The 16095-nt window shown below is 44.0% G+C and overlaps 1 protein-coding gene across 2 annotated transcripts in view; it reads left to right on the plus strand.

Annotated features, from left to right (window-relative positions):
• Positions 1–16095, plus strand: part of LOC141110634 (pregnancy-specific beta-1-glycoprotein 3-like) — a 100849-nt gene that overhangs the window by 6417 nt on the left and 78337 nt on the right. For both annotated transcript variants that reach the window (XR_012236310.1, XM_073602083.1), the window contains exon 2: positions 3003–3308. Coding sequence is in view for 1 of the 2 variants with exons in the window: in XM_073602083.1 (XP_073458184.1) it covers positions 3003–3308 (306 nt within the window). In the remaining variant the exon portion in view is untranslated. The remainder of the gene's footprint in view (positions 1–3002; positions 3309–16095) is intronic.

Here is a 16095-nt window from a genome sequence, read left to right on the forward strand (position 1 = left end):
AAATGTTTGGGGGTTCTAAGTAATTTTCTAGCAAAAAAAAAATGATTTTAACTTGAAACCAACAAATGTCAGAAAACGGTTTAGTGCTTAAAGTGGAGGGCCACCCTGAAAAAAAAATTGCACCAAAAATCCTAAAATAATTTAAAAAAAAAATTTGAAGAAAAAATTTTTTTTTATACTTACCTGAACCCTTATTGCTAGGCAGTCTTCCTAATCTGCCTGTTCCTATTCCGCCGCGTGTTCTGCTTCTAGCTGAGCGGCCCCGTTGCCTTCTGGGAATTGTGTGTGTTGGCTTTAGCAGAGCAGAGAGAATTTTCTGCATAGAAAGAATCGGGGAAATACTTTTTTCAAGATCGCAACGGGCAAAAATCGCGAAAACAATTCTTAAGGATTAATCGTGCAGCTCTACCCTCCACTCTGAGCAGAGAGCCGAGACTGTCAGTCAGCAGCTCTCTGCTCTGCATCCCAGAGAGGGGCTGGATCAGAATCCTGGCAGAGGCTGAGCCAGGTGCTGGTCCATGCTTCTGGGTGGATCTTATCCAAATGTTTGGGGTCTTTTCTGAGCCTGGATAGGCTCTGTGACAGTCACAGCGCAGAACAAACTGCACTCCTGTGATTTATAGGAGAAGTACAGCCATAAAAGCTTTCACTGTACTTCTCCTTTAGGAACTCTATTGTACTTGACTGAATGCTGAGTTGTGGAATTATTCATTATTAATGTGGTACTGAAATGTGCCCTCATAAAACTGTTGCTGACTGTCTATTGCCAAATTAGCCACTATTGTGACATGAATTGAGCAAATACGCATTTACAGGAACTGTATTTTTCTTAAAGCGGTAGTAAACTTGTGAAAAAAAAAAAAAAAAACTTTCATCCTGCAAGGTAAATGCATAATGTGCTAGTATGCATCACCTACTAGCAGATTATGAAAGACTCGCCTTGAAAAGAAGTCCTTCAGTGGCAAGCATTCACTGCTCCAGAGGCTTCCATCTTCACCTGGTCTTCCTTCCAGGTTCATGGGCTGCGGACGCTTGAATGGCCAATCCATGATGACTTCGCTCCCGCGCATGCACAAGGGAGTCATGGCCACGGCACACATCTCTAAAAGAACTGCATGGGTATGCTGTTCCTTCAGAGCGCACGTGCCTTTGATGTCACCCTACCAACCAGGTGAATATCTCCTAGACCGTGCACATTTAGGAGATACTTATTTAACCTACAGGTATGCGTCATTATAAGCTTACGTCCCTGTTCTGCCTCTTGTGCCCGCGGTCATCGTGACCAGCGGCCACGAGCATTGGCACCCCCGCAGTGCAGCAGGCACATGCGCGCGCCTGCTATCCCGCTTAAAGGAGCCAACGTACAGCTACGGTGGCTCGCGGGAACATGCCGACCTGCCGTAGTATAATGACGGCGGCTGGACGGCAATCAGTTAACAGAACCTGCTGTATCATTTTTGCATGATATATTACCCATTCTAAATCAGCACCAAAATCTCTTTATTGGACATTTCAGGCTGAAGTGATAGCATTAGGAGCCTGTCTGATCAGTATTACTCAAATGAATCACTTGAGGCTGGGTTCACACTATCTTTGCATGCAGCTCACAGCAGAGGTCCGATGCGCCCCCGTTCACCATTTCAGGTCCGATTTCAGCCCGAATTTTTGGTTGAATTCGGACCTGAAATAGACAAAAAGACGCACAGGACCCCTGTGAAAATTTGCACCGGAGCCACTGCAGAGATATGTGAACCCGCTCCATAGAGAGCCGGTCAAAATCTCCTGCTATTGCGAATTGGATGCGGGCGGGTTAACCGCATCCAATTAGCAATAGTGTGAACCCAGCCTGAGTGTTCTCAAACAGAATTGAGCTCAGTGTTGAGTCTGAATATATATTTAGACTGAACACTGGCTGTTTGGATGTTTAGGGCATTACACCCACCATGTCCTTACCAACCACTGATGTCACCTGGCTGATTCACTTACATGGCCCAGGCCATGGATATATTTGGGCATTTTCTGAAAGCAGTGGGCCTGCAAGCAAGATCATAAATTGGGCCCTCCTGCCAGAGAAAAAAAGTGTGGTGTGCACCTCAGAAAATGTTGGGTGTGGTTGTCATTGCACTAAATATTGCCCATGTTTTAATTAGCCCACGTTCACACTGAGTTTGAAATCATGCAAGTTCAGCTGAACTTACTTTGAGGGGCGATTTGACAGACATCTGTGGGGGGTTTATGCACAGACGTCTATTCAAATCACCCCCGAAGTCGCCAAAAGTAGTACAGGAACTACTTTTGGGAATCAGTGCGGCGCCGCAAAGTCGGCGTTTCATCGATTGGGACAGTGCATTGCCGGCAATAGAATCCGATTTGACATGTCAAATCGCATGGCAGATCAGCCCAATGTGAACGTGGGCTTAGATGTAGAGTGTAGCGCTTCTATAGTAAGTAATGCTAAGGTGAGGGAATGTGACCTAGTAGGGGGGGAGGAAGAGGGGTAGGAAGAGGGGGAGGGGGGTTACAGACAGCCTCCCCCACACCGCTGGGATCTCTGCTGATCCGATCAAGATTTTTACAGTGCCTGACACCTCCCCCTTGGGGCGGTCCGCCCCCCTTTTTGGTACACCACTGCCCTGCTGTCAATCAAAAGCTGTGAGGGGGGGCCGAGTCCTACTGTCTGTGTCAATGGACACAGCAGCAAGACTCAAGAGCGGGCCCACACGAGTGCCCCAGGGAAAGCGTTTCTCCAGAGGGGCACTCGAGAAGAGGAGGAGCCCGGAGCGAGCCCACATGGATGGAAAAGCGGCTTTTCATGGGGGCACCCGATGAAAAGTAGAGGCCTGGAGTGCCAGCGGGGGGACCCCAGAAGAAGATCGATCGGGGCTGCTCTGTGTAAAACCATTGCACAGAGCTGGTAAGTATAAGCATGTTTGTTATTAAAATAATAATAAAAAAAAACATTGTTTATTACATTTACTGGTCATTTTCTTCTTTTCTTACAGGTGCTGTATTTGCTTACCAGGTTGAAAATGCAACCAGTGGAGGATCTGTTTATTTTAATGAATCTATACCAGCTGAAGACAATCCAGCAATACAATGGATTTTTAAAGATGCTATAATTGCACAGCGTTTTCCTGGTGGGACTCCTGTGTGTATTGGTCTGTATGGAGGAAGATGTGAGCTGTATGTGAATGGAACTCTGAGACTGGACCGTCTGACTTCGGTTGATGATGGGAATTATACCATGACTGCGCAATATCCAAACAGTACAATTATAAAGACGTCTTTGTATGGGCTCAGAGTCTATAGTAAGTAATAACATTTTATCTGTGTTGATCAAATTAAAATGATGCTGCTCAGATGCCCCAATCTGTCATCCCAGCCGACTTGCCCTACTGTATGCTGGTCAGGTTGAATACCCAAGGAGAACCCCGTCTAACATGTTTTGCTGATGTGGTGGCTTAATCGTATAGGAAAATATAGCTGTGACCACTCTGATTATAAAGCATCATAAGCCAAAGAAAACTGTTGCTCTGAAAGGGCTGGTTTCCAAGACCATGCATGCTGCAGCAGCACCTATCCAGTGGGTGTTTAAAGTGCAGCATGAACAACCAGTCATCCAATGTAAATTGGAAACAGTCCCCAGCACTTTGCATTACATAGATTGATTCACTGCCAATACAGTAATCAAATTACTTGATTACGAATTGAATAATGTACTAGATGTAATTATATATTGTACTGAATGTAAATATGCATTATGCATATATGATCTGATTATGATTTGCTAAAATACTTTATATCCAATGGATTTTTATTTCTCTACTTAGGTTGGTGTGGTTGTACAGTACATGCAGTTGGGAACTTTGCTTCAGTTTTAATATAAACAGGTTAGCAAAAAAGATACCTTGGGGTTGATTTACTAAAGGCAAAAAGACTGCAGTTGCCCTCTGCAAGTGCAGTTGCTCCAGAGCTTAATAAATGAGGTAAGGCTTTACTTTGCAAAGAGTACCCAATCACATGCAAGGAAAATAAAAAAAAAAAAACAGCATTTTTGCTTGTACATGACTGGATGATGGAAGTCAGCAGAGCTTCTGCTCATTTACTAAGCTCTGGAGCAAGTGCACTTGCAGAGTGCACAGTCTATTTGCCTTTAATAAATCAACCCCCAAATGCCATCTATATACATAACTACTGTAGATCCTAACCCCATAAAAAAAAATCAATAATTATTATTAAGCTGCATAAAACCAATTGACAAAAAAAAGAACAAGTGAAAACAAAATATGAAAAATAAGGTGGAAAATAAAGATTCAATTAGCCAGGAGTAGAGAATCTGGCCGGGTTCACACTGGTACGACATGACAGTTGTACAACTGTGGATCCGACTGTCCTGCGACTTAAAGTCCGACTTCAATGAACAGGAATCCGACTTTGATCCCGTCAATGTCAGGCACTTTGTGTCTGGTATGAATCTTTAGGGGGAACTCCATGCCAAATGTAAATAAAACAGCATGGGTTTCCCCTCCAAGAGCATACCAGGCCCTTTGGTCTGGTATGGATTTTAAGGGGAACCCCTACGCCGAAAAAAAATGTGTGGGGTGTCCCCCTCAAATCCATATCAGACCCTTATCCAAGCATGCAGCCAGGTCAGGAAAGGGGGTGGGGACGAGCGAGTGCCCTCCCTCTTCTCCTGAACCGTACCAGGCCACATTCCCTCAACATGTGGGGGTGGGTGCTTTGGGGCAGGGGGGCCTACAATGTACCCCATACTCATTCAAATAGAGTGGGGGCTGGAAGCTGGGGGCCCCCTTGTTAAATGGGGCTTCCAGATTGCGATAAGCCCCCTCACCCGCAGACCCCGACAACCAATGGCCAGGGTTGTCTGGAAGAGATCCATGTCCTCATCAACATGGGGACAAGGTGCTTTGGAGTGGGGGGGGGTGCAAGGCCCCCCCTGTCCCAAAGCACCCACCTCCTCCATGTTGAGGGCATGCGGCCTGGTACAGTTCAGGAAAGTGGGCGCGCGTGCTCGCTCGTCCCCACCCCCTTTCCTGACCTGCCGGGCTGCATGCTCGGATAAGGGTCTGGTATGGATTTTGGGGGGGGACCTATGCCCCTTTTCATTTTACATTTGATCATCAGAGCATAAGTCGCATGCCAAAGTTGGCTCAGTTAAGACTGCGATCCGACTTTGATCCTACTTCAGCCCATTGAATTTCTCTGAAGTCAGATCAAAGTTGGACCAAAGTAGTGCAGGGAGCATTTTCAAAGGCGGACCGACTTGTATCGGACCAGTTAAGGCGGCTCTAAGGCTCCATTCACACTAGCGCGTTTTTTGATGCATTTTGCATTTTGCAGACATGCATGGGAATTTTTTAACATGGGTTGCTATGGAACATGTTCACATCAATGCCTTTTTGTATTTCTGCGTTTTTGGAAAGGGTCGGGGACTTTTTTTCATGCAAAAAGCAGCGTTTTGCATGTAATGGAATTCAATGGACAAGCATCAAAAACGCAAGTGCACTGTTTTTGCAGCGTTTTTGATGCGTTTTTGCCATTTTTTTTTTTTTTTGGACTGTATACAGTAAAAAAAAAAAAAACTGTAAAAAAAAAAAAAAAAACGCAAAACGCGGCAAAAACGCTGCAAAAACGCTACAATAACGCTGCTCAAAAACGTGGCAAGCATGAAAAAAAAAAATCCAAAAACGCTCAAAAGCAACATGCATAGGTGTGAATCGAGCCTCATAGAGAAACATTGATTTTCACACGTCATGCGACATGAGATCCCAATATCGGAGCGGTCGTACCAGTGTGAACCCGGTCTCTATGTTGTCTTTGATATATTTGATCTCATGTGGAGAAGAAAGGTTGCCAGATTTTATTCGCATTTGGATTTTTCTAAACTAAGTATATTTAGTAACAATTAACTATGCAGCTAGCTGAATAAAATGGGATGCTTTGATAGTCTGCTATATTTTTGTAAATACATTTAAAAAAATATCATGGCCAGTAAATTGGTCATTAACCACTCCGGATAGATTTTACCCCCTTCATGACCAGGCCAAACGTGGCAAGCATGAAAAAAAAACCTCCAAAAACGCCCAAAAGCAACATGCATAGGTGTGAATCGAGCCTGAAACAGGATCATTTACCCAGAGCATATCAGTTTAACTCTTTCAGATCTGCGCTATAGCCGAATGGCGGCTACAGCACGGATCTGCTTTGCCGGGAGGCCGTCAATAGATGTCCTCCCCTTTGCACGCTCCTCGCTGTGATCACCGGCCCCTTACCACGTGATCAGCTGTTAGCCAATGACAGCTGATCACATGATGTAAACAGAAGATCGGTAATCGTTTTTTTTTCTCCTCACGCTAACAGCATGAGGAGAAAAAAAAGCTGATCACTGGCTTCAGTGCAAGGGACATCGGTCCCGAAGAGGAAGAGGCGAAGCCGCCTCATCTATGCCCACCAGTGCCACCTGCCAGTGCCCACACAGTGTCACGAATGAATGCATAAGTGCCAGAAATCAGTGCCACCTATCAATGCCCACGAGTGTCACCTATTAATGCCCACCAGTGGTGCCAATTAGTGCCTCATTAGTGCCACCTAGCAGTCCTGCCTATCAGTGTCACCTACCAGTGCCGATCAGTGCCATCACTGTCACCCATCAGTGCCCATCACTGCCACCCATCAGTGCCCATCACTGCCAGCAGTGCTGTATTTTGGCCAGCGCCCCCCCCGAGTCAGTCTATTCATTGTCCGAGGTTGCTGGCTACAGCCGCGTCTCTCACAATGTGGTTCACATTGATGCTACTTCCAAATCACACTATTTCACTTGAAGTAGCGCGATTTCAGGTGCTACTTGATAGACGTCTGTGTGGCTTCATTCACAGATGTCTATTGAAGCCGCACCTGAAATCGGCAAAAGTAGTACAGAAACTACTTTTGCAAATCGGTGCGATGCTGCAAAATCGGTGTCGCACTAATTGGAACAGTGCTATTGCCTCCAATAGCCTGCGACTTGTCATGAGATTTGATCTCTCAAATCGCATGACAAATCACTCCAATGTGAACCTAGGCTTAGGCTCAGTTCACAATGGAACCGGCCGCGGAAAGCACAGGAACGTTGTGCGTCCCTGTTCTCCATTTCAGGGACCGAATCTTTGCCTGAATTCCCTATTGAAACAGAGCCAAACAAGCACAGCGTTTCTGTGCAGTGTACTCCACAGCCGCCCCCGGAGATATGTGAACCGGCTCCATAGAGAGCCAGTCACATTCTCCTGCTAAGCGAATTGGATGCGCGGTTAAACCACATCCAATTCACATAGGTGTGAACCCAGCCTAATGCTGCGTTCTGACATATGAAGAAAAGTGTCATTTCTGATCATAGATCAGTCTGAATTGTATTACCCATCCTGCTGACTACATTCAGCCCAGGTTCACACTGATGCAGGTTAGAAACTGTGCAAGTTCAGCTGAACTCGCACAATTTCAAACCAGCAATGCAGTCCGACTTCGGGGGGGGGGTGATTTGACAGACATCTGTGTGGGTTCCTGCACAGATGTCTATTCAAATCACCCCCTAAGTCGACAAAAGTAGCACAGGAACAACTTTTGGGAATCGGTGCGGTGCCGCAAAGTCGGCGTCGCACCAATTCATGCCATTGCTGGCAACAGCAGCCGATTTGGCATGCAATTTTGCATGTCAAATCGCATGCCAAATCGGCCCAATGTGAATGGGTGCTTAAATAGGAACTGCAGTCTGCGCACATAATTTGGTATTATTAGAATGCAATTAGAGACCCTTATTGGGCACTGATGAGGCTGTGCTGATGAGCACTGATAAGATTGCATTGATGGGCACTGATCAGGTTGCATTGATGGGCACTGGTGAGGCTGCACTGATGGGCACTGGTGAGGCTGCATTGATGGGCACTGGTGAGGCTGCATTGATGGACACTGATGAAACTGCTTTGATGGGCACTAATGAGGCTGCGCTGATGGGCACTGATGAGGCTGCTTTGATGGGCATTGACGAGGCTGCACTTGGTACCCAATTTTAACCACTTCAATACTGGGCACTTTCACCCCCTCCTTCCCAGACCAATTTTTAGCTTTCAGCGCTGTCACACTTTGAATGACAATTGCGCGATCATGCTACACTGTACCTAAATTACATTTTTATAATTTTTTTCACACAAATAGAGTGGTGGTATTTAATCAGCGCTGGGGTTTTTATTTTTTACTCTACAAATAAAAAAAGACCGAAAATTTTCTAAAAAAAAAAGCATTTTTCTTAGTTTCCGTTATAAAATTTTGCACATAAGTAATTTCTTTTGATAAATTTTGACCAAAAATGATGCTGCTACATTTCTTTGGTAAAAATAACCCAAATCAGTGTTTATTTGGTGTTGGCAGTGATGGGGGACAGACAGATGTTTAATGAGGACACAGACATGTGTATGGGGACAGGGGTGACAGTGGTGCTTGGTGTCCTGTTTGATTTTACACAGAGAGCTGTTATAGATCACCCCACATTCTCGCACAGAGAGCTGTCACAGATCTGCAGATCCCCCCCCCCCAACTGAGCTCGGCGGGGTTTACATTGTGACGGGAGGGCCAATCTCTGCTCAGCTGGATTCTGTGATCATAATGATCACAGGATCAAGCCACAGCGCGCCTTGTGGCCGTGCTGCAAGCACTCGCTCTGAGGGACGTTCCTGAACGTCCACTCAGGACAAGGAAATGACCACCTGGCCGTTTATGTACAGTGGCCGGGTGGGAGGTGGTTAATGTACAGAGAGAAAGAGGTGGAGCTCTAAGAAGAAAAGGGTGGGGCCTAAAGAGGAAAGGGTGTGGTTTACAGATGACAGGGCGGGTCTTAGACAGGAAGGGGCCAGTGCCACCTCATCAGTGCCCACCAGTGCTGTCTTATCGGTGCCCATTAGTGCAGCCTCATCAGCGTACATGAATGAAGGAGAAAAATTACTTGTTTGCAAAATTTATTAACAAAATATAAAAAACCCAGATCAAGTACCACCAAAAGAAAGCTCTGTTTGTGGGAAAAAAATGATAAAAATGTTATTTGAACGACAATTGCGCAGTCATACAGCACTGTACCCAAAGAGTGACAGCGCTAAAAGCTGAAAATTGGTCTGGGCAGGAGGGGGTTTAGATGCCCAGTAAGCAAGTGGTTAATAACATACAAGCATCAGCTGAGCTGTTTCACATTTTTTTTTTAAACTGAATCATAAAGAGGCTGTAGCTTCACCAGCCTACCTTTTCTATTAGGCCCCTTTTAGACAGAACAGAATCTGTCAAGCAGATCCACCTGATTTCAGCTGAACAGGTGGACAACAGGTCTGTGTCCGCTCCGCTAAGCAGAGCAAACACAGACACAGCACCCTGTTCTCTATGAGGCAGTCAGATGGAAACCGACTGCCTGTGATCTGATACGCTGACGGTTGGGGAACGGATCCCCAATCTATCTGTTGTTAGCGGACCGGATCGGATGCCGGCGGGTGTCAACGGACAAAGGTCCGCTGACATCCGCCGCTCCATAGAGAACAATGGGTGGTCCAATCGGGTCCGACTGTCCGTTTTTTCAGGTGGACCCGATTGGACCACCCATTGTTCTCTGGTGTGAAAGGGGCCTTATAGGTACTAGCAAAAGGCCACCTGTTCCAGAAAGGCAGAGGTTGGGAACACAATAAACAATGTTAAGGAAGTGTCTTGGGGGGCAATATATGAAGAATACTATGAATGGAATGACAGTAGACAGTATGTTCAGGAGAGGAGAACAGAATGTATGACGGTATGTACAGGAGAGGCATTAAGACCGTATGACAGTGACAGTGTGTACAGAAGAGGTGTTAAAGTAATCGTGAGCATACATGTTATGGACGCTGTCTAATATATAGTTATAACTATGCAGGTACCATAACCAATTTTGCTTAGTGTCAGAAATTATCTTTCTCACCTTTTTATACAAGGTTAAAAAGTTCTACCATGTAACCATATATCTCTTCTTCCTGATAGTGGGGGGCAGGGTTACAATACACTGTGCAGACACGCAGCGTGTGTGTGTATTCCATAATCTGTTCAGCCTGAGGCAAGATGCAGGCTGCGCCTAAAAGAGGTTTGACTTTTTCTTTTTTTTTTTCTTTAAATCATACTTACCTACCTGGATACCGCATTAGTCCCCCGCCAGCTCTAAGACTCAGAATTGAGTGATCAGATATCACTGATCGCTCGGTTTTCAGTGCTCCATGGACACTGTGTCAGTCAGCGGCTCTCTGCTCTGCTCCTCCAGTGATCACTGGAGTGCTGAGCTGTAGAGGGGCGGGAGGGGCTGGCTGAGGCTCTCAATGGCTTGCTGAGAGGCTGAGCCAGGTGGCGGTTAAGGTTCCTGGGTGGATCCTGGCCATATGGTTGCGATATCTCCCCATCCTGGACCGGCTCTGTGACATCAGCTGACAGCTGGCTTCAGCCACTGTCAGCTGAAAACAGGGTTTCCGCAGTGCAGAATGAACTGCACTCCTATGATCCACAGAAGTACAGCAAAATGGGCTTTGGCTGTACTTCTCCTTTAAGCAGTGGGTATGTTTAAAGCAGAGTTTTAATTCGTTTTTATGTTTATTAAAAGTCAGCAGCTACAAAATGCTGCTGACTATTAATAAACACACACTCACCTGTCCCAGGATCCAGTGGCCGTGCAAACCCTTGGTTCTCTCCCCATCGCTGAGGAAGTAGCGCCCACAGGGACGATACGCGTGCATAAGGACTCTGTGACATGGTTTACCACTTCAGCTCCAGAAGGTTTTACCCACTTCCTGACCAGGCCATTTTTTGCGATACGGCCCTGCGTTATTTTAACTGACAATTGCACAGTAGTGTGACACTGTACCCAAATAAAATAGATTTTTTTTCCCACAAATAGAGCTTTCTTTTGGTGGTATTTGATCACCTCTGCAGTTTTTACTTTTTGTGCTATAAATAAATAAATACTGACAATCTTAAATAAAAAAAAAATATATTTTTTAACTTTCTGCTATAAAACATTCCCAATAAAAAATTTAAAAAATCAAATGTCTTCATCAATTTAGGCCAACATTTATTTTGCTACATATTTTTGTTAAAAAAAAATCCCAATAAGCGTGTATTGATTGGTTTGTGCAAAACTTATCACGTCCAAAAACTATGGGATAGATTTAGGGACTTTTTTTTTTTTTTATTATTGGTTTTACTAGTAATGGTGGTCATTAGCGGGACTGTGACATTGCAGCGGACAAATTTGGCACCAAGTGACATTTTTTGGGTCCAGTGACACCAATATAGTGATCAGTGCTAAAAAATGCACTGATCATTGTATAAATGACACTGGCAGGGAAGGGGTTAACACCAGGGGAAATCAAGTGGTTAAGTGTGCCTGGGAGGTGTTTTCTAACCGTACACACGATTGAACTTTTCGATGGGAAATGTTGGATGTCAGGCTGTTGTCGGTAAATTCGACCGTTTGTACGCTCCATCGGATAATTGTTGTCGGATTTTCCACGGACAAATGTTGGATGGCAGGTTTTCAAATTTTCCGCAGACAATTGTCTGTTGTCGGATTTTCTGAGCGTGTGTACACAAGTCCATCGGACAAAAGTCCAAAGTACAAACACGCATGCTTGGAAGCAAGGACGAGCCAGAAGTGGCCGGTCTTGTAAACTAGCATTTGTAATGGAAAATTGACATTCGTATCGTGGCAAATTATGGAATCCCCAAATGCAGCGCACATTCTCTTCTTCATTAATGGTATAATAATGAAACTGCTTTTCTGGTGATAATGATGAGTTATTGCACAAATTTTCAAAGGCTTTTTTTTTCTAGTGTTATCAAGAATAATATTATTATGCTTGTTTTTTTTTTTTTTATTTGGGCAAGTTACCACAATACCATTATCCCATAGTTTTTAAGATCAAAGATACAACTATGTTGGTGTCCCTTAGTTACATTTAAAAAAATACAATGTAAAATTAACGACTACTCCCAAACTGTTATTTGAAGTAAAACACATAGCCAAGTATTATTCTACACAATTTTTTTATTGTGCATTAAAAAAAATACAATTAGACATGCTATCTGCCAATAGAATTTAAACAAAAAGTGCATTCTATAAAGCCAAAACTATAGAAAATATACCAAATCAAATCATTATTCAACCAAAAATATAATGTTAAAGCAATAACTCCAAGGCCAATAATAAATAACACGTTAGCTCCTCTGATTCCGCAACATGTTGGGTTGATGAACGGCCATTCAGAAACGAACTGAAAAGCGCTAAAAGAAAAGCGCGAATCAACACTCACCAAACTTCTACTAACACAAAATTAGCAGAAGGAGCCCAAAGGGTGGCACTAAAGAGCTGAAAAACCACGTAGTACGTCACTACATTCATAATTGTTGGCCAACAATTGTGTGGCCATGTGTATGCAAGACAAGTTTGAGCCAACGCCTTTCGGACAAAATTCCACGGTTTTGTTGGCCAACAATCTGATTGTGTGTACGAGGCGTAACTGTGTGGGGGAGGGACAGACTGGAGGAAAAGAAAGATGTGCTGAAACACAAAGATCTCTCCTTTGCTCCCTGATAGATCAGCGGTTTGCCTTGTTTACATAGGCACACCGCTGATCCGTCTGTCCACAGAACAATCGGCGGGTCGCAGCGGCCTCCGGACTCGCTGATTGTCTCCTGCTGTGACCAATCACAGTGAGAGCAGCACTCCGACAACGCGCATGCCCTACACTGCATGCACGAAATCATGTGCATGTACGTGATTTTGTGCAGCAAGGCCACCCTGTCTCAGTATATGTACGGTGTGCAGTCTGGAAGCAGTTAAGGGGGAATGGCAGGGAGTGTGTCCTGTGCCTACATACTTATGCTAATAAATGTCCCTTGTTCCCATTTTAAAAAGTTGGGAGGTATGCATGTCAACACTCCTTGATGCTTTTAGTCCTAGTTCATTATGAGAGCTTTCGTGGGCACAGCAGCCCATTCATTCGAATGGGCTGTCATGCCTGCGTTTCCCCCAGAAAAAAGTGCATGCAGCATTATAAAAATGCAGTGTCCTTGAAATCGCATGGTGCTTTTGCACCATGTGATTTTCCTGTGGCATCCACTAAATGCACAGCGTTTTTAGATGCATGAGCCTTTGTACACTGCCCTACAACCTGCTGGATTCCGTACACTGCCCTGCTGGCCTCTGTACACTGCTCTGCAACCTGCTGACCTCCGTAGACTGCCCTATAACCTGCTGACTTCCATACACTGCATAGTTGCCAACAGTCACGACTTGACCTCCCTCCTTCTCTCCTTCCTTTTCTCCCTCCTTATCTCCTTCTCTCTTTCTCCTTTTCTCTCTCATTTTCTCTCGCCCTCTTTCTCCCTCCTCCCTTCCCTTCCCTATCTCTTTCTTTCTTGCTCTCTTTCTCCCTCCATTCCTCTTTCATCTAGGACTCTAACCACACCCCCTTTAAGCCACACCCAATATTTAGCTTAAACCACGCCTAGTTTTCGTCGCAGCACGCCACATTTTTTCTCCCCACCTAAAACAAGCCCACAAACGAATGCCCCACCCCTGTTAAAAAAAATATAGGGACACTTTTTTGTCTGTAGACGGGGTAATTTTTTATTTAGAATTTTGGCACCTAAGGGATTCATACTGCCAGTCACCTAGCTACTCAATCACTGCCTGCAGGCCTTTAGACTGCCGTAAAGCACTCCAACAATAAGAGCTTCAATGTCTTGTCCATCAAAGGAGTAAGGATTAAAGACTGCCCTTTACTTCAACTGCCCTTAAGCCCCCCATCTGTTTACTTGCTTAGAGAAGGACCATATTTTTGGATCCTTTTTGTTGAAGTGTACTCTAAACCAGTGTTGTTCAAAGTACAGTGTATTGTGTTTTTTTGGGTTCATGCTCTTTACCAAATGTGATTTATGGATTGACTTGGATTTGATTCTGTTTAGTGTATAGCGACTTAATTTATTGAAGGTGAACTTGTGTTGTTTCAAACCGTTTTCATTTGAGTGATCTCAATACAGCAACTAGTTTATCCCTATTCTGGTGTCTGTGTGCTTTTTCTATAATAACTGTCAGTTGGTGTGCCAGAGGGGTGGAGGCTCTTTCTTGGAGTCGAAGTACAGAACAAAGAACCCCAAATTACAAAGCGGTTCCTACGGGGCTAGAGCTACATGTATTAGATGCAGAAGAGACATGCAGTGTCTCTACTGCAATATAAGAGCCTGCCTGGTCGCAATTGTTTATATTCAGAGTCCAGTACCACTTTAAAGTATAAACTAAAGGCAAAACTTTTTTTTGTTTTGGATAGAGTGGGGAGGGAATAGAACACCTGTCAGTTTTTATTGCGGTCAGTGCCCCCATTAAGGCGATTCAACCTCTCTATTTGTCCTGTTTACCATTATCATTGAACGTGAAAGAAAAAGAAAATCACAAATTTTGGGTTCTCTCCAAAAAAGTAATAGAGGGGAAATCTTCCAAATTGTACACTAGTTCTAGTGATCTGGGGGTCTCCAAGGAATTCCCTTAATTTGCAGGGATTTCCTCTCACTTTCTGTTTGGCTATGGGACAGGAAGTGAAGGGAAATCTCCACAATGGGACACAGATGGTGAAAAAAAATCTGACGGGTTATAACCCTCCCAAAAAAAAAGTTTTGCTTATAGTTCTACTTTAGGCTTAAGTTTTTTATTTTAATTAATCTTACTTACAGCAGAGGGAGAAAATGTAAACTCAAGCTGGAACCTTGTAGTAATTTTTGTAACATAAAAGTCTAATTTCTCCTGTTTAGCATTACCTTGCTGTGTGGCAGAATTGCTAAAAGTCCCCCGTTGTTTTGTGAGGAAAAAAAAAGGTGCTTATTCTGTTTTTCCATGCCATTGCCATGTATTGCTAGCCCATTCTAAACTAATGCATAATCAAGTGTTTGAAATTTCAGCTCGTATTCAGGAAACAAATGGCATTTGATATAAATAAAGCAGAGATGTTGGATCAGCTGCTTAATTTGAGAGGAGACCAAAATTGACCGACATCTGTTCAAATAAATAGATTCTCTTCTGACAGTTTCAGATTTCTGATGACAGAGGATGGTGGTAAAGGCATTAGCCAAACAAGGCAGTAGAGTAAATATATCAATGCTAATGTATCAAGGGAGGAATATAAATCTGGCATGGATGGGGCAACCAAGTGTCTCTTTCATGGCAGAGACAGATTTATGTGGGCTAAAGAAAGAGTACCACTCAAAGTGCACCATGGTGAGGCAGTGATTGGTGGACATGGTGAAAGGCTGATGTTCATGTTTCATTGTAAATGAATGAGTAGTAGATTCCATGCTGAGGACCTCAAATATGGCTGCTGCCTTACCCCAATTACCCACCAAAGGTGGGGTGTGAAAAAAAGAATAGAGAGAGGTGACGCTGCCAGTGCCCACTACAGGTGTGTGGTAGCATTGTGCACTTCCCCTTTAAATAAAAAGCTAAGAAAAAATGGGGGAGGAGACATTTTCTCCCAAGGGATTAAAAGCATCCACATACAGTGCCTTTTGCCCTTGCAGGGGCACAGCCATCTGGTGAGTGTAGGGGGGGGGGGATTGGGGGGCACAAGTCTTTTCCCACCCATTCACCAGTTTGATATTGTTGCATGGATATTCAAGCACAAGTCACTTTGGATTGGGACAGTTTCTATGTACTAATAAAATTATTTGCTTGACTGCATAGTGAATCCTTTCTTTGCACATTTGCATATTTGGTTTATTCGGCACCATTGCACGTTACAACTGGACGTATATGACCTTAATTAATCTCGTATAATTATATGATGTGATTTATTTTTAAAAAGACAGTACATGTGGAATTTTTCATTTTTAATTTATATATTACACCTTGTTGCACAGTGTATTTTACACATATGAATCTTTATCTACTGACCACTTTTGCATTTTATGATCACAATAGGAGAATTAGGAAGTTTTGATCAAATTATTGAATAGATGTACACTGTTTATAGCACTCTTTAGAAGAGATTACACCCTAGT

The sequence above is a fragment of the Aquarana catesbeiana genome, linkage group LG10 (assembly GCF_042186555.1).
Source record: "Aquarana catesbeiana isolate 2022-GZ linkage group LG10, ASM4218655v1, whole genome shotgun sequence".
Lineage (NCBI taxonomy): Eukaryota > Metazoa > Chordata > Amphibia > Anura > Ranidae > Aquarana > Aquarana catesbeiana.